Genomic DNA, 17,092 nt, shown 5'->3' with positions numbered 1-17,092 from the left:
TTATTCTGGGTGACTGCGACCAGAAAATCCATGTTGAAGAAGTTCGAAAGGAAGAGGGGAGAAGATGATGTTAATAGTAACCAAACACAAAAAAAGGGAGATGTCTTTGTGTCTTGGGTAAATAAGGGGTTGATATCACTCCCGTTCAGGTAGCAAGGTTGGCTTTCAAGATCCGCAATACATAGTCTGACAAGCTACACTTCTTTAGCTCCAAAAAGATAAATAAAAGAGCATGCCGCCTAACTCTTACAAGTATCGGAGAGGCAATTGTGAGCTTTTTTATACAGCTTTTAATACTTGGTGACTGGCAAGCTGACACTTTTTGTATTGATCTTCCTAATGTCCGATTCCTTGGCTGCAGCATTACAACGATTTAAGCAATGGTATGCACACACCACTTTTGTGAATAATAGTAATAGTAATAAAAGCCTCATTACCTTTTTGTATTTGAAAACTGAATAAATAAATAAATAACAATATTAAATTAAATACATAATAAAAGTATGGAAACATGGAAGAAATTGAGTGAACAAGCTGTTCAAGTATTGTTGGCTATCCAACTTGAACATATTTCTGTGCTGGGAGAATCACCAGAGATGGAAGCACTCCTAGAAAACTGTAAAGTACATTCCAATTTGTTCACAAGTATTTTGAATTGAATGTCTATTGACCTTGAGGTAGATAAAAAGGTGCTTGATGAAATGTATCAAGAATACGATCGTGCAGTCCAAATCAACCAGTCTTCAAAGATACTGTCGAAAACTTCAGTCGATGGACAGGATACGATTGACATGATATCCAAATATCTGACAATGTATGATGAAGAATACATGTTAAAGGTAATCCTGCAATTGATTCCCAGCATTGTCCTTAGATCTTCTCTAGACATCTATTCGATCGATCCTAAGTCAACCAGGCTTTGTGACCCAGAAACATCTCACAGGATGCATTGCTCTTTGGCAATCAGACATTTATACAACAGAATAAACAAGTTTGGCACTCTAGCCGTCACATCACCTCTCTTTCTCTCTTTCTCTCTCTTCGTTTTCCTTTTTTATTCTTCTTCATTTCCATGCTGTACAATATATGGTAGGCATTAACAAACTGTCATCAAGAGTCTCATGTGTTTAGTATGGTTTCGGACTTCTTCTACCCTAACATGGGTGGAGTGGAAAGTCATCTTTATTTGCTTTCCCAGTGTCTCATTCTTAGGGGACACAAGGTCAGTATGTCAGCTTACCAAGTTGACTCTACAATTGTACTTAACATGCATATTCCCAAAAGGTCATCATCATCACGCATGCATATGGTAATCGTACGGGAGTACGATACCTGACTAATGGGCTCAAGGTGTACTACGTCCCAACCCTGGTTATTCATAACGAAGCTACACTTCCCACTATATATGGCTTCTTTCCCCTATTTCGTAACATTTTGATCCGAGAATCCATAAACATTGTCCACGGCCACGGTGCATTTTCATCGCTTTGCCACGAAGGAATCCTACATAGTAAAACTATGGGACTTAAGGCGTGTTTTACAGATCATTCCCTTTTTGGATTTGCAGATGCAAGCTCGATATTAACAAACAAACTGTTAAAGTTCACGTTAAGTGATATTGATCATGTTATTTGTGTGTCTCACACAAGGTAAGGCAAAAAAAGGGTGTATTAAAATCAAAACCGACACCAAAATTATTGGTTTGCATATAACGGAACAGTAATATTCATTAAAATACACTCCCACACGCACACACACACACACACACACACACACATATATATATATATATAAATATATATATAACTTATTTCTCTTAGTAAAGAGAATACTGTCCTAAGAGCGGCTTTATCACCAAGAAACGTCTCTGTAATTCCGAATGCAGTGGTTGCTTCTCAGTTTCAACCTGATCCATCTGCAGCCGATCCCAATTGGAGTGAGTAATAATCATATTTAATAAGATATGTTCCTAAATGCATATATGTATATATAGTTACAATTGTGGTAATTAGTAGGCAAGTCTATCGTAAAGGCATGGACTTATTGGTAGCTGTAATTCCACGGATATGTTCAATGTATCACAATGTCAGGTTCATTATTGGTGAGTTCATTTAAGACTTTAAAAAATAACAGTAATAATAATAATAATAATAAAGATATTAATTGTTTTATTGCTTCAAAGGTGGTGATGGACCAAAACGAATTGACCTTGAACAAATGCGGGAAAAGCACCTACTTCACGACAGAGTAGAGCTGCTAGGTCCTGTAAAGCACCACCAAGTTCGAAATATTTTGATTCAGGGCAATATATTCCTCAATACAAGTTTGACAGAAGCATTTTGCATTGCTATTGTAGAAGCAGCATGCGCAGGGTAAGCTATTATTATAATTTTTTCTTCTTTTTTTTACAAGGCTCTTGGACATACTAAGAAAATTTTGAATTTTTTTTTATAAATATCTATACAAAAAAAATAAGGCTTCTGGTAGTAAGCACAAAGGTTGGAGGAGTACCCGAGGTCTTGCCAAGCCATATGATAAACTATGCGATGCCCGAAGAAGATGGTATTTTAACTCGATTAAATAATAAATTAGCTGGAATTTTTCTTTTCTTTCCTTTTCTTTTTGGAAACAATAATAATAAAAAGTCTATATTTTCTGCGAGGGGTGTAATGCTTATAATATTGTATTCTATAAACACGTGTATCTCTGTGTGTATTGAACTTGCATAAATATCTAGATCTAATGATTGCTGTGTCCAAGGCAATTCAAATGATCAAGATTGGAGAAGTTGATCCAAGCCGTTTCAACGATGAGCTCAAGGACATGTACAGCTGGTCAAATGTTGCAGAACGTACTGAAAAGGTAAATCATGCACTACACGATATTTACTTTTATGCTCACTTAATCTCTGGCTTGAATATATCTATATGTATATATATATATATATATCACGACAGGTCTATGACTCTATATCTCAGTCACAGCCATCTCCTTTGATAGAGCGTTTGAGACGCTATTACGGTTGTGGACTGTATGCTGGAAAGATCTTCTGTATGGTGATGGCACTCGATTATCTGTTTTGGAGATTTCTTGAATTTGTTTTCCCAAAGGATTCAATTGAGCGTGCCCAACCTTTTCCGTACAAAAGATATAGAGACTATGTTGACAAGGTCGAAGAACCAAAAGCCCAATTGAAATAATAATTATAAAAATAAGGATCATAGTAATAGCTATACATGAAAGAATATTACTTGGATACATTTTAGAATAACCAAGAAATTTCCAAGGATACATACATACACAAATACATGTGTAAACTGGCATCTATATTGCCTGGTATATTGATAGCACTTGATATGAAATTAATCTCGTGTATTTTTTTTTAATAAGAGCAGCTCATTTTTTCTTGTATTTATTTGCGCAGACAATGTCTATAGAAACAACATTTGAAATTAAAGAGAAATCAGTAAGGATATATAACGTTACAAGTCATTTTAATATCTTATTTTTAAAAGGAGCAAGAGGAAGGAGCTAAAGTCTAATGATTGGTTATTAAAAAATTTTAATAATATTAATATCCAACTTAACATTATATGCGAATGTGCTGGGTTTATGGTAATCATATCCCCAATCTATAGCCCTCTACTTCTTCTGTGGTGTATTTTACTATCTGAATTTTCTTGGGGTAAAATTGAAAAGATTTCAAAACTTTGATGTTTATGCTCAAACACACCATAATTAAAGAATTTTAAATGGTTTTTGAAGGCATATAATTGCATAATGTAATATCTAAGGATACAAATAAGAAATATAGCGAACAAAAGGCCAAATAAATGAAATAATATAATTCATGTACTATTTAAATCTATCCCTAGTATGCCTTGCTGAATTACATTGATATTTTTTCCATAATCACTATCAACTGCCTTTAGGTTCTGCCCATCAAGATGTGTAGATCTTAAATGAACATGAGAAGACCTTTTGTGTACGATACAGGCCTTGTTAAATGCAGAGAGTCCAAACCGCATCCAAGTGTTCCAGTCATTTGTGTATCGAAGGTAGCGTGCCCACTCGCAGATTACTTTCCATTTGGGAACAAGGCTATCGGGCATTGGGACAACTCCAAATAGTATCTTGAATAGTCTTTGCTGGGTCGTGTTTTTATCTTTGTTGAGATCACTGGTCGATAGAAGATCCTTTAAGAGGCAAAGTAGCAATATAGTCGGGCTGTCTTTTTCAGGGTTGTAGTCTTCAATGAAATACATGACATGCAAGAATCCATCCGACAATTCATTTATCAAGTGTCCGATATTTTCCATGTGGTTTTCATCTATCCCGTGATTACAATGGTTTGTTTGAACTTGAACAGGATACTCGACTTCATTTTCAAGTTTGGCTGCTGAATGGATTTGTGTACGGATTTTCTGTCCACAGTGGTTTTGACCCTTTCTGGACGCATCATGATGAATCATTCTATTAATCGTTATGAATTTTATGGGTGTCTCTGACTGCTTTGTTATACTGTTAAGCGCCCTCATAATAGAGCCCATTGGCTTGTCAAGAGTGGAAATAAGAAAAGTACTTTTGGGCATTTTAATAGAAGTATTATATGTCTAGGTGATTTAAAAGATGAAAAAAGCGATTATCAATGCTTTTATACTTGTATAGTTTTACTTAAAGAATATAAAAGATAAAGAAAATAAATAAAGGTGCACTATGTCTAAATCCTAATCTCCAATAAAAGATCAATAAAGAAATACTGAAATATCTTGTGTAACTTGACTGATATTATATTGGTACAGCCTTTAATTTTTTTTATGAGGAGGCTGAACCTAAAAAAAAAACCCCCCAAACAAGCCTGTCAATTCTAGGGAGGGGGTTACAATTCTGCCTTTGCGGTTAAGATATCACTAAAAAAAAATGAAATACGGCTTGAATTTTATTTAGAAGCGTAACACAGATTGAGGCTAAACGTGAAAGCCACCTTCCTAAAAGAGAGCTTTGATTCGGCACTCTTAAGGTGCTCTTCACGCAACCAGACCTCACACAAAGATTCAGGATATATATAGTAATTATGTAACATAAAATTTCCAAAAAATGATAAAAAATCTTGTACGTGTCAAAGGTAAAAATACACCTTCGACAAGACGTAAAATGGGAAATAACGTCCCATATACAGCATACTAAACAGCTATAGTTACATAGCTACTTTTCATAAAAATGTTAATTATGTTAACGTGTTATTTTATTTCTTTACTTCTCTTGAATTGCCTTTTAAATGAATCTGTTTGCTCTTCTAAGTCATTTGTCGATTAGGAAATACAAGGGCAAACATTAGACAGTGCTTGTAAAAATTCTTCGACTTCTTCTCCAAGAACAATGTCAATAAGGTAGTTGTAGTTCATTGCTGTTATGTTTTAATAAAAATATCGCAAAATAAAGAACACAAGAAATAATACAAAAAATGCACACACTATGATGGCATTCTAGAGATCAAGTACTCCAAAAATATCTTGAGTAACATATAACTCCAAGATTGTTTTGGGAATGGTTTGGGTGATGGGTCTGGTTGCGTGAAGAGCACCTTTAATTCAAGCAAATATTGAGGCAGAACATCATTCGTTTATAGTCACAACTTTCGATTTTCCTTGTCATTGGTTTTGATTTACGCATAGTACAGTTATACATCACTAAATAGCTCCCTTTTAGATCTCTATTAAGATCTAGGTGTTAAGCAGAATATTCATAACTTTGCTAAGTACGCAGTTGTCGTACTCTTTGATATCGATTCTGAAATATCTTACGCACTGCTCTCCTTACTATCATCAATATACTCTATAGCTGGTTCTGATCTGACCTAGTACGGAAAATTTATAATCCAATCTGACTATAATTACAAAGGGGTCTCGAGTGTAGACATCTTGAGTATATAACAGTTTTTTTTTAGATAAAGAAAAACCTTGATCAAACTGATATAAAATCCCAAAGAATTTAGCAATACGCATGTTCTTTTTATGTGGACTATACGGAAGAAAACCTAATATATATATCAATCGGCTTGAAGATTTTGGTGACATTGAAATTTGCTACAACACGGAACCAAATCAACCCATCTTGGTCTCAACGGAACGAATCCTTAATGATCCTAAATCCTATCATCTATATTCTGCCAATTATTACTTTATTTTGAACTTTGAATACAATATTTTCAAATTTCAAATTTCTGTAACAAGTTTTTGTCTTCAACTAATTTTCTTAGTGTCAAAAATAAACAATTAATTGCACTGGGCAAAGGTTTCAACTGCAATCCTTTTTAAAGAGGAATTTGCCTCAACCAAGTGAACAATATCTTCACTTCTTGTTGTTATACCAGCAAAGTCAATGGTAACCAAGCAAAAATCATGATGAACAGACTTAAGATAGACAAGCAAGCCTTACGTGTTACCGGCAACACGTAGCTCGTCTACAATAGCTCGTGAATTGTCTTTTAAATCACGCGATGCAAGTGTTGAAGATGCCCAGCTACTAGGTAAAACGAATATCTTGGTTGCAAAGGATCGTTCTTTTAAATTTGACACCATGGACTTCAATAGTCTTGTTCTAGAAGGAGCGTCTTCACCTGTTGGTGATTTTCGAGCATAGCCTAGGATTTCATATCCATTCTTCTTGATGGTTTTCAACGATTCTTGGTATTTTGGTAAGGGAGTGCAAATTGAATTGACAAGGCCGTCTACAATCAAATACGTTAGAGAGCATTTTAATTCTGTCGCATCTTAATTTACCATAATATATGTCTTCCAAGACATATAGCTCTCTGTTGACTCTGGGGTTTCCTTTCTTTTGCAAGTAAGAAATTCAACTTCTGGTTACGACACCAGGTTGCAAATGACTGGGCTGTTTTTGGAGAACCTTACGGACAGCCTGGCGCGACAGCCTCGATAGCCTGGAAGACATTTCCTGGTGGGGGGCGACATTTTTACTCTACCAGACTAAAAATCCTGACCTTTTTCCCGCCATCGAATAACTCTATCTGGCTCTTAAGGATACAGAATATTCGTATAAAGATTTTTTTTGTGTTTTTCAAAAAAAAGAAGTGGATGAGGATTGGTTACCAGCTGGTGATGTCGAGCTCTGGGAATGTAAGTAGGTGAAAGAAAGACAAAGACATGATACGAGTGAGCAGGTAAGTAAATAGTAAGGTATTAAAGAAGATTGCATCACAATCTATTGACAACAACTCCTTATAATCCTTTGGATAACTGGCTATTGGTATAGTACATATGCGGCTAATTATTATTCCTTTGTTGCCAAGTCTAGAGTCAGGGCTACTAGTTGAATATACACGATTTATGTTTCGTATGAGATAGTATTTTATTATTAAGTTGCCTAAATACAGACTGTGGCTCTTAAAATAATAAGAGTTATGTGCCTGTAAAGAGATGTATAAACACAGAGTAGTAAAGCTAATGTATACAATGAATATATTGTGGTTTTTTCAGGACACACCATTTACCCCTAATGGATTAGAGAAATACACCAGCCCCGACATGTAGTCACAATTGATTAGTCTGGTTAGATAGAAATGTCGTCCCCGTAAGATTGCTAATTGTTAATATATGTGTTTTTACTTTGCAACTCGATCTTTTACGGCCTTTTATAAATGTTTGATTGGGTTGAAATAAGGACTTTGGGAAGGCCAGTAGTTAAATCGCTTGATATGCTAACAATTCTTTCATAAGGTTGTATACGAGCCAGTATTACAGCTGGCGCCACCTTGGAAGGTGAACACAGTGTCATGTTCCTCGTTTAATAAAAAGTAAAAGAAACTAGGACGCAACGAACCCCCTCCATCTACCATAAGCCTATAAGTTATTTCCATAAATTGTGTTCGGTATTCTCATTTATTTTTTAACTTGAAGTCTATGTTTTGATTTATGGCTGACATAATCTTTAAGGTTCATAATGTGTTTGAAGCTTGTAGTATTGTTATTTAATCCGAAAGATTTTACTGAGTACGCTGAAGAGCATCTTAGGTCATCTAAGCAATAAAGTAGAAAGAACTCATCATAGTTACATCAAACTTTCAACTGTTGAAAAAGATATCCTTGTTCAAATCCACAGACATTAAAACACTAAAAATGAGAACGATTCGTCATATATTACAAACGTATTAAGATATTTCTACTAAAAAGCCATAGTTGAGTTCAAAATATAAAGCATGCAAATCCTGCTAAAGACCATGCACATGTGAGGCTTAATTAACCTAGAATCTTAAAGCAGTGCCAAAAATTTGAAAGATATATGCTGTTGTTGTTTTGATTTTCAAATTATTTTGCTCTCACTATATATTTCTCACAGCTGATATTGATATCAATCAAAATAAAGCACCACATTTGAAGATTCTAAATATTATATTCCATTTTTTAGGGCCACTTTTTTTAAAGAACATATTTTTTTTTGGCTTAGACAAAGATTTGTACCAATAAAGCCGTCTTACATTTCGAAATAGTACAAAAAAAAACATAAGAATAATGAGATGAGATTCTGTCTCCTCAGATAAAATTGATTTATGGTGCTCACTGTCATACGAAGCAAAGCCTTCAAGTGATGGACTAAGGTATAGAATAATAAATGTAGTTATTTTCTTACGATCTATAGAAGCTATCTGGAACATCTTCTTAAACTACTCTCAAACTATATATATATATTAATTCTAAGCATTTGTATCAGTCATATAGTTTAATACTATTCATACATAAATATCTCAAGATATTGGGTAGCTCTGTGCATATATTTGCTTACAAAACCTCAGAAGAATAATTGAACTTTGTATGGGAATAATTAATTAGCTAATTCCGCACGAGAACATTTTACCTTGTTTGTTTGTAGTCCTTTAACTCTTAATTAATATTACATGATCAGTTCTCGAGTGGGTATAGAAACTATGTATCTAAACGATTACATTTATCGACAGCTGGATAGTATCTTGCTGTATTGTGGGATAAATCAGATCAAAGCTAAAGTTACTTGGAAACAATGTAAAAGATGGCTTTTTTTTTGCTTGTTACAGCTTTTGGAACATTTCGCTTACATATTTGACATACACAAACTGATTACCAAGCTTTCAGGTACACGTCTGAGAGCTGCCCGGAAATCTATCCGAAAGCTTTATAGCTCATTATGGGTGTAAGCTCAATCACAATTACTCTCATCTAAGCCTTCTTGTATGTTCATCGCTTGGTGTAGCAAGAATCGTATTATAAAATACACGTGTATTATCCTCTAACTTTGCTAGTAATACCTTACAAGCTTCTCATAACAAGCCTATTATAAATATCGCACACACACACACGCGCGCGCGCGCGGTACTTATCTTTTTCTTAAGTATTCACCAGTAATCCTTTTCCCAGAAGATGCCTTATTGACCACTTCATCGATTATTATTATTATTATTTTAAAAAAAAGGCTATGTACGGGTTCCAAATTTACTCGTATCTATCTAATTATAAAGACAAATTACCAAGATTTCTAGTAAATATTTCGTGTGTATATATGTGTCTGCTCCAAGGGACTATTACAAAATACAAAGATTTATTCCTTTATTATGGATGAGCATGGTATCCAAGTACCCATTGATTTTTTTTAAAAAAAAAACTAAAAACTGGATTTGAAGTATACAATGCTCCTCATCTATAAGTTTGGTGCACGAATCCAAACTTTGGAAGGGCTCGATTGACTGCAACGCATAAGTTTTCTAAATTAACCAGAAAACTCGTGGAGAAATAGAGAAAGATCCTCTGCTTTACTCTCTCACTGGAATTACCTATTAGATGATTAAATAATAAATAGACAGTAAATGAATAATATTTTGTTTTTATTCTATTTATCTAAAGAGCTCATCAGTAACCAAGCCTATTATTTAGAAAATTCTTTAAATATATATATATATATAATGGTATGCATTCTAAAGTTACAAATATCACTATAAACTATTATATTTTTGTGCTCACTCTAGATTACGAGTTGAGTTTTTAAATTATATGTATATTCATGACAATTTCTTATTTCTTTCTTTTTGGTTTATCAAGAAAATTTATTATATGTTAAAAATATAAAGTACTTTACAAAATATTTATTGTGCTCTTCCTGTGTACTACAAAGTTTTAATGACTTTTCTTTAAAGTATCCGCAAAGAGGATTATATCAAGAGTATTTATAGCTCATAAAACTCTATTATCTAAGCCATTCTCTTGTTTCTACAATAACATATTGAGAAAGGATCTTTCAAGACATCTGGAACTTTAGTGGCAGGCTGAGTGTATTTCTTTGTTTACAGTATCCAATTTATTTTTAAAGGAAATAAGAAAAAAAGTCATTAAATACGTGGGAGGGGTATGTCGAAAGGGATACTGATATAGGCGTATTCATTATTCATAAAGCAAGACGCAGCTACGGGAACTGTCTTGCTTTTCATCAGTCAGTTCTTTCAAGGTTTTCAAGGTTTTCGCATACCTGGCTTCGATTTTCTTTGGCTGGGCGGATTCCTTGCAGTAGCGCCAAAAGACATTGTTGACAGCCAGTAGCTTTTTGACATTCATCAGGGTACAAAAGGAAGGCAATTTTTCTACGCTGTCAGCAAATTGTAGGTGGGCAATTTCAACAAATGTGTACAAACCAGTGGCCACAGATCGCATTAAGAAAAACGTGGTGTGCATACCTGGAACGAGAAAGAGTTATCAGCGTCACAGCAATCCCCGGCTTTTTTTTCCTTACCATGAATTTGAAGCGCTATTGCTCCATCCAACTTGTTGACATCAATGGCATTTTTACAGAAAGTAATTAGGCGCAATGTAGCAATGCAAAGGCTGTACCGGGTGCCAGATCGTTTTTTCACCTTAGCTTCGCCAAAACCAATGCTAGTTGTGAATTCCAAATAGGGCTTTTCACTAATAACAGCATCTGGCCGAGCCTTGCCTTTTTCTATTGGCACCGAATTTATCTTACGCAAATGTACGAGCTTGTCAGGGTCGCCCACAAGACAGGACAGAACAGGGTCATAGTATGTGCTCCAGAGCTCAGTTTCAGTGATTGCATCGTGGTTGTTCGAGGGAGTATTGGGCAACTTCTGCAGTCTAAAAAAAAGGTCAACCATTGTGCAGAACAACACCGAGGCAAAAACGACTTAAAGGTTGATGACACTTCGTACGATCCTCTTGGGTCTATATTCTATTTTCGATGACATAATGTAAAGATCAAGCATGATCTGCTCCCGGGTTGTTGTTCCAAGGGCAAGGCTGAAGAGGGTAGTAGTCAGGGTAAACAGGTCTTCTTCGGGGAACGGTAGATCGAAGTCAACAAGCTCGGATACCAGATTAGTAGTCAGGGCAATCAACAGGGACTTTGAGAAGACTCTCTCGGCAATAGGGCTATGCTGGTTCTTGCAAAGGATAAGCGTGTGTGTGTGGGCAGCCAATTCGTGAATATATGATTCAATGGGAAGAGTTTGATGTTTAAGGATTATTCCGCGGATGATGACTTGATAAGACCTGAACAGCTGGGTAACATTGGTGCTCTTGAACGTCAATGGGCTACCAGACTTGCAGCTGCCAGTATTTTCATGGAGGGTAATCACGTCATCGTTGATAACCAGCTTGATTGCATTGGTATTGCTATCGTCTTGGGCGTCATGAGTGATGATTACTGCTTCATCAGAGTCCGCCAAGGCAGTTGCCTTTGTTTGATGAACAGAATTGGTTTCCATCATAGTTGGATGAATATTTTCATTTGCTGAGCATGAGGAGATCGCCAAGCGACGATTTAAGGCAGATTCAATCAATTCAGCACCTGCTAGGTCTGCCTTCATAATGCTGCTTGAAACCTTTTTTCCACCCAAAACTGCAAGTAATCAGCAGAATTTGTCCATGTTTTGTAGTTGGCATTAATCGTCATGTCTCGTTCAGAATTGGAGTTGAAATACTTGGAGACGATGCTGGTATATCGTTGTTGAGCTCGATGTCTATCCAAAAAGTCAAAAGTCTCGATAAAGCTCTTGAAGGAGAGGTGGTCAGCATGGTCTAAGCACCATTGAGCATCATTGGGAATTGTGGTTGACAACACCTTTTGCTTTTTCTTAGACTGCAGAAGTTGCCCAATACTCCCTCTAACAATCACGATGCAATCACTGAAACTGAGCTCTGGAGCACATTCTATGACCCTGTTCTGTCCTGTCTTGTGGGCGACCCTGACAAGCTCGTACATTTGCGTTAGACAAATTCGGTGCCAATAGAAAAAGGCAAGGCTCGGCCAGATGCCGTTATTAGCGAAAAGCCCTATTTGGAATTCACAACTAGCATTGGCTTTGGCGAAGCTAAGGTGAAAAAACGATCTGGCACCCGGTACAGCCTTTGCATTGCTACATTGCGCCTAATTACTTTCTGTAAAAATGCCATTGATGTCAACAAGTTGGATGGAGCAATAGCGCTTCAAATTCATGGTAAGAAAAAAAAAAGCCGGGGATTGCTGTGACGCTGATAACTCTTTCTCAATTCATCCATTGTGGCTTTCGGAAAGCTAACATAGTGTCCTGTAACCGTTCCTTTGTTCACACACTCAATGCCATCTCCCCTCTTTCTCTTTTTATTCGATGGGGGCTGAGGAAGTCTAAGGCTGCATTTAATTAGGCCTTCAGCAGAAATCGTGCCTAAAATGGTTGTTGTTGTGGCTCGTGTTTTGGTAACAGTAACAACTGCCGGTGTACCTTTCTTTGACCATGCCACAGTACGTTTTAAATTAATATAAAAGACAGATTCATCTAGAAAGACACGATTTCTCGTAAAATCCATATCTGTTTTTTACTCGTTTACGAATCCAATCCAACCGCTCTTGAATCTTTTCTTCGCTCTTCCGATCTTTGGGTTGAAGTCGAGCTTTCTTGAGAGACAGATTGCAGTGTTGTCTTACAAAATCAAACAAAGTAGTTTTAGATACTTTTAATTCGGTAAAGATTTGCTTTAACTTCTTCATTACTTCGTCTAAGACGATGGAAGGATTCTCATCAATTCACTCGAGAATAGCTTTTTTGTGTTCGTCATGGAGAATACGTGGACGGCCGGTCTTTCTCCGTTTCTCAAAGATACTGTCAGGATCCTTTTCATATTGTTTAGCTCATTTTTGTGTTGTACGAACGTGAATCCCAAGCTGCGTTGCAGCAGAAGCCGCACTCAAACACCTCTCAGACAACAGCTTGAAGAACCTCACTTTGTCCTGATCAGAATAGTGTGTATAGTTTCGTTTCACTGAAGTTTCCCTCATAGTAAAATCACCATTAGGCTTTGCCTCCTTTTCTACCTGCATTGTATCTATCCTTTTCTCGCTCTCCAGAGGCAGTTGAGATAAATATTGTGTATGAGAGCTCAATGTTTCAAGACGAAACTGTTCCTCATCAACAATATAATCAATTGGTTCAGGGCTGCCATACTCGTCGACGACAGAACCTTTCCCTTTTTCAAACAAGAATTGAATGTTCATAATCTGTGATTTCTAGTGAAAAAGAACTTTGGTGTGTTCTTTTATATCTGAAGTTGACAAGGCATTTGATTTGCCAGCCAAGACGAATTTACATTTCGTGCAACAACGAATTTTGCTTTCATCACCAAGTGAAATGATTTTCCATCAGCACGAATTTATGTTTTGTACGGCCTGAATTTTGTCCTCGTCCTGGGCGAACTTACTTTCCGGAAAGAGTGTACCAGTACACAAAATATCTACCGACTCAAATTCATTGTGTACAAATAAGCTTTTCTTCTATATCATATATCTTCAGTTGCACATTATAATATATACTGTAAGGGACTTGAGTAAATGTAATTTGTACCTGAAAACTACAAAACGTGCATCTTTCTTCAATATAAATATAACGCTTTTTTTTAAATTGAATAATTTTTATACCCCCAAAGTCTTGATTTCTATCTGCTATCTATATTTAGTAGATAGCTATGCAATGAGATATTCGAATGAAAAATTGAGCATGATATGCTGTGTGCATAAGACCAAGCCAATTAAACAAGGGTGTGGAGACTGGCTTGATAGAAAACATGCATTAGGTATTGTGTTTGATAGCCTTCAAGAATAGAACAAAAAGAAACATAGAAAGAAAGATGTTATTCTAGACAATGCTGCTGGTTGCATTAAAGGGGTAAGCTTATCATCATCTATTAAACAAGGCAAGGTTCAGGAAGTGCAGGATCTGTTTATCGTCCGATAAGAGTCATACCTGGTCTTTAAGAGATTCATATGGAGCTATTGATAGTTGATTTGACTAATTTTACTTTTCTGTGGGGTGGAATCCAAATCCCAGGATGAGATTATGCAATGCTAGAGTATCCAGCTTGTCATATCAATGACAATATTTCATGCAAATCTATGCAAGCAATAATATTCCTACAAACTAATGGGCTATATCTAAACAAACACCACGCCAGAGCTCTTTAGTATGGTAATCATAGTAACACATGATCCTGCTCATCAAAGCAAAAAGACATAATTCTATCTAGAGAGGAAGGGGTGAAATAGACTTTGGGCGCATTTCTACCAAATACCCCCTCTCCTTGAACATATCCAGAAAGATCAATTAGTACCATTTTAATTATTATTATTTTATTGTCATCAAACAGAAAGAAAAAAGAAAGAGAAAGCTAGGCCTCATGGCCAATAATGGGCTGATAAGCGGGGGCATAGATAGACCAGTGTGATCTAACAACCTCCTCTGCGCTTCTACCCTTAGTCTCTGGCAAAATACAGTAGGCTATGAAGCCAAGTACAATCAAGATACCACCAAACAGATAAAATACCTGCCCTTCACCCAGAACGCTTCTCCACTGAAGGAACCCAGCCGAGATAGCAAAATTGGAGATCATATTAACTGAAAGTGCAACTGAAGCAGCGCTTGAAACGGCTGGCGCCTCGACAATTTCTGGAATCATGAGAAACGGAATGGCACCTAGGCCGATAGCAAAGGCAGCCACAAAGCCAATGATGGCGCATGCAGATGTGATTTCATGGCCTGTTTCGATACTCCAGCCTAAAAGAAGGCTCATGGAAGACATAAGACCACACGAGGTCAGAAACAGAGTCCGGCGTCCGGCACGGTCCATAAGATAGGCTGATACAAGTGTCATAGCCAGATTAACGACAGAAATAAAGAGGGTGATTTTGTCAGATGACTCTGGGAAAACAGTAGACATGATAGAGGTAGAATAAAAAATGACTGCATTGATACCAGACAGCTGTTGAGATAATTGAATCAATAGCAAAAGAAATAGAGGGTAGCGGTAACGAGCAAGAGTAATAAAACGATACACAGTAACAGGCTGTGCTGGACTAACGAGAGAATCCTCTTCTTGTGCTTGTTCCTTACGCCATGTTTTGATTTCTTCCTCAATTGTTTCATCAGGCACCCCACGAAGACGCACAAGGGCGGCTTTTGCTCGATTCCATCCATTAGGCTTGGAAAACAACAGTCGTGGAGACTCTACACACCAGGGTAGGAGACAGAACTGAAGTACAGCCAAAATAAATCCGACAAGCAAGATAAAGCGCCATGTGCTAGGGGTAGACCAGATCATACTGACAGCCTGCGCTACCAGAATTCCAAGCACGATAGCAAGTTGATTTAATGTGCCAAAGAACCCGCGGCTGGCTTTAGGCACACATTCAGCAATATAGGCCGGAACTACCACTGTAACTACACCACTACCAAGACCAGCTACAAATCTACCGACCATCAAACTACCAGGAGTGACAGCCAGGGACATCATCAAGGATCCCAGACCCAATAAAACATTCGTGCCAAATAGTGTCTGGCGGCGACCATACCGGTCACTAAAATAAGAGGCAGAAAGGGCACCGATTAGGCCACCAGCAGTGAGCATTGCTACTACAAGTGAGTATTGGCTGTCGGGCATCGGTATGCAGATTGGTAGTCGAGGAAGGGTTATGTCATCAGAATCACATTTTGAAATGACTTGTTGAGGAGTGTTCAGCTCGCCATTGTGATAACCATATTGAAAGGCACCCTGTAAATATATGCTAGTCAGTTTGACTAAAGCACAAGTGAGTATATCTTACAAGAGTAATGGTGAATACGACAAAGGAAAGATAGGGTGTTAGTTGTGGATTATCTGACATAAAGAAGGACAGGGGAAGAAAGAGTAGGAGGTTGTCACTTTCCATTTTGATTTATTTAAGTAACATTTTTTTCTTTTTTTTTTTTCAACCTTGACCAAAAGGCAAGGACCTAACCAGATGCTGTTTAAACTGACCCACAGCCAAACTAATGCCCAAAACTGAATCTCCTCCCGCTTTTTTCAGATAGTCATTCAAAACACACTCATCCATCTGAGGAAGGACATCACACATTTCCCGCAATGCATCACTTGTTTCAACATTCCGGACTTTTTCGACGGGTCTTTCTATAGAACGGCGCATAGAGGTAAAGGGCATTTGTTTAGCATGTCCTACTCTGGATCTGTGCCCAGGACTTGGCATATCCGTATGTCTTTGAAAAAGACTGACAGGATGTGGTGGTCGTGCAAACGAATATGATAGATTCGGACTATCTTGAGGGGAAGAACGCGACTGGGCATATCTGGCAAGTGATCGACGACTCATGGAAGGCGGGAAAAATTGATTACTTTGACGATTCTCGCTTGCTTGAGAATAAGATGTCAACACTGGTGGTTTTGACTTGCGCAAGAACATTGATATCGATCCACTAAGACCGTTATTCGTCTTGAGGGTATCATTGGCATCATTACTACGTGGAGGTGGCTGATAACCTTTGTTTTGCGTATGTTTATATACATGTACAAAACATAATATTATTTATTTATTGATTTATTTCTATTAAAAAAAAGATATCAATAATAATTAATCTTATTACTTACCTTGCCGCATGGCTATTGGGATGCCTTGTTGACGAACTCTGGTGGACCATGCAGAGAGCGCAGAATTTGCCTGCATACAGAGATCAAATGTCTTTTCATAGAAAACAATTCGTTCGTACACATTGGGAATCCGCATCATCTCTGCATAT

At 37.0% G+C, this 17,092-nt stretch overlaps 5 protein-coding genes across 5 annotated transcripts; 1 reads left to right on the top strand and 4 right to left on the bottom strand.

Annotated features, from left to right (window-relative positions):
• The first annotated feature begins 1,126 nt into the window (after positions 1-1,126).
• PHYBLDRAFT_128198 (hypothetical protein) lies at positions 1,127-3,223 on the top strand. The gene is made up of 8 exons (XM_018429209.1): positions 1,127-1,222; positions 1,285-1,649; positions 1,821-1,936; positions 1,994-2,101; positions 2,183-2,372; positions 2,477-2,562; positions 2,738-2,862; positions 2,958-3,223. Exons 1-8 carry the CDS (start codon positions 1,133-1,135, stop codon positions 3,198-3,200), a joined length of 1,323 nt encoding a protein of 440 aa, XP_018285378.1. The 5' UTR covers positions 1,127-1,132; the 3' UTR covers positions 3,201-3,223.
• Positions 3,224-3,848: 625 nt separating this feature from the next.
• On the bottom strand, positions 3,849-4,592 carry PHYBLDRAFT_151590 (hypothetical protein; the record flags this gene model as incomplete). The annotated part of the gene is made up of 1 exon (XM_018432709.1): positions 3,849-4,592. One exon carries the CDS (start codon positions 4,590-4,592, stop codon positions 3,849-3,851), a length of 744 nt encoding a protein of 247 aa, XP_018285377.1.
• Positions 4,593-5,312: 720 nt separating this feature from the next.
• On the bottom strand, positions 5,313-6,954 carry PHYBLDRAFT_174376 (hypothetical protein; the record flags this gene model as incomplete). The annotated part of the gene is made up of 5 exons (XM_018437240.1): positions 5,313-5,407; positions 5,821-5,857; positions 6,181-6,223; positions 6,439-6,730; positions 6,915-6,954. 5 exons carry the CDS (start codon positions 6,952-6,954, stop codon positions 5,313-5,315), a joined length of 507 nt encoding a protein of 168 aa, XP_018285376.1.
• Positions 6,955-7,732: 778 nt separating this feature from the next.
• PHYBLDRAFT_63665 (hypothetical protein) lies at positions 7,733-13,527 on the bottom strand (the record flags this gene model as incomplete). The annotated part of the gene is made up of 15 exons (XM_018441154.1): positions 7,733-7,862; positions 7,914-7,948; positions 8,343-8,402; positions 8,498-8,612; positions 9,092-9,166; positions 9,302-9,324; positions 9,521-9,571; positions 9,815-9,824; positions 10,513-10,717; positions 10,774-11,125; positions 11,207-11,857; positions 11,890-12,423; positions 12,591-12,761; positions 12,856-13,031; positions 13,182-13,527. 15 exons carry the CDS (start codon positions 13,525-13,527, stop codon positions 7,733-7,735), a joined length of 2,934 nt encoding a protein of 977 aa, XP_018285375.1.
• Positions 13,528-14,631: 1,104 nt separating this feature from the next.
• On the bottom strand, positions 14,632-16,178 carry PHYBLDRAFT_136959 (hypothetical protein). The gene is made up of 2 exons (XM_018429822.1): positions 16,126-16,178; positions 14,632-16,073 (listed from the first exon to the last, which is right to left on the bottom strand). Exon 2 carries the CDS (start codon positions 15,960-15,962, stop codon positions 14,694-14,696), a length of 1,269 nt encoding a protein of 422 aa, XP_018285374.1. The 5' UTR covers positions 15,963-16,073; positions 16,126-16,178; the 3' UTR covers positions 14,632-14,693.
• Positions 16,179-17,092: the final 914 nt, after the last annotated feature.

Source organism: Phycomyces blakesleeanus (assembly GCF_001638985.1).
Source record: "Phycomyces blakesleeanus NRRL 1555(-) unplaced genomic scaffold PHYBLscaffold_30, whole genome shotgun sequence".
Classification (NCBI taxonomy): domain Eukaryota; kingdom Fungi; phylum Mucoromycota; class Mucoromycetes; order Mucorales; family Phycomycetaceae; genus Phycomyces; species Phycomyces blakesleeanus.
This window is presented reverse-complemented; position numbering and strand designations above follow the sequence as displayed.

Excerpts from the sequence above, each read along its gene's own strand:
- PHYBLDRAFT_128198 (XM_018429209.1), top strand. The coding sequence starts at position 1,133 with ATGGTTTCGGACTTCTTCTACCCTAACATGGGTGGAGTGGAAAGTCAT. Across the intron at positions 1,650-1,820 it reads ATTTGTGTGTCTCACACAAG|TAAAGAGAATACTGTCCTAA; the intron begins GTAAGGCAAAAA and ends TATTTCTCTTAG. Across the intron at positions 2,863-2,957 it reads TTGCAGAACGTACTGAAAAG|GTCTATGACTCTATATCTCA; the intron begins GTAAATCATGCA and ends ATATCACGACAG.
- PHYBLDRAFT_136959 (XM_018429822.1), bottom strand. The coding sequence starts at position 15,962 with ATGCCCGACAGCCAATACTCACTTGTAGTAGCAATGCTCACTGCTGGT.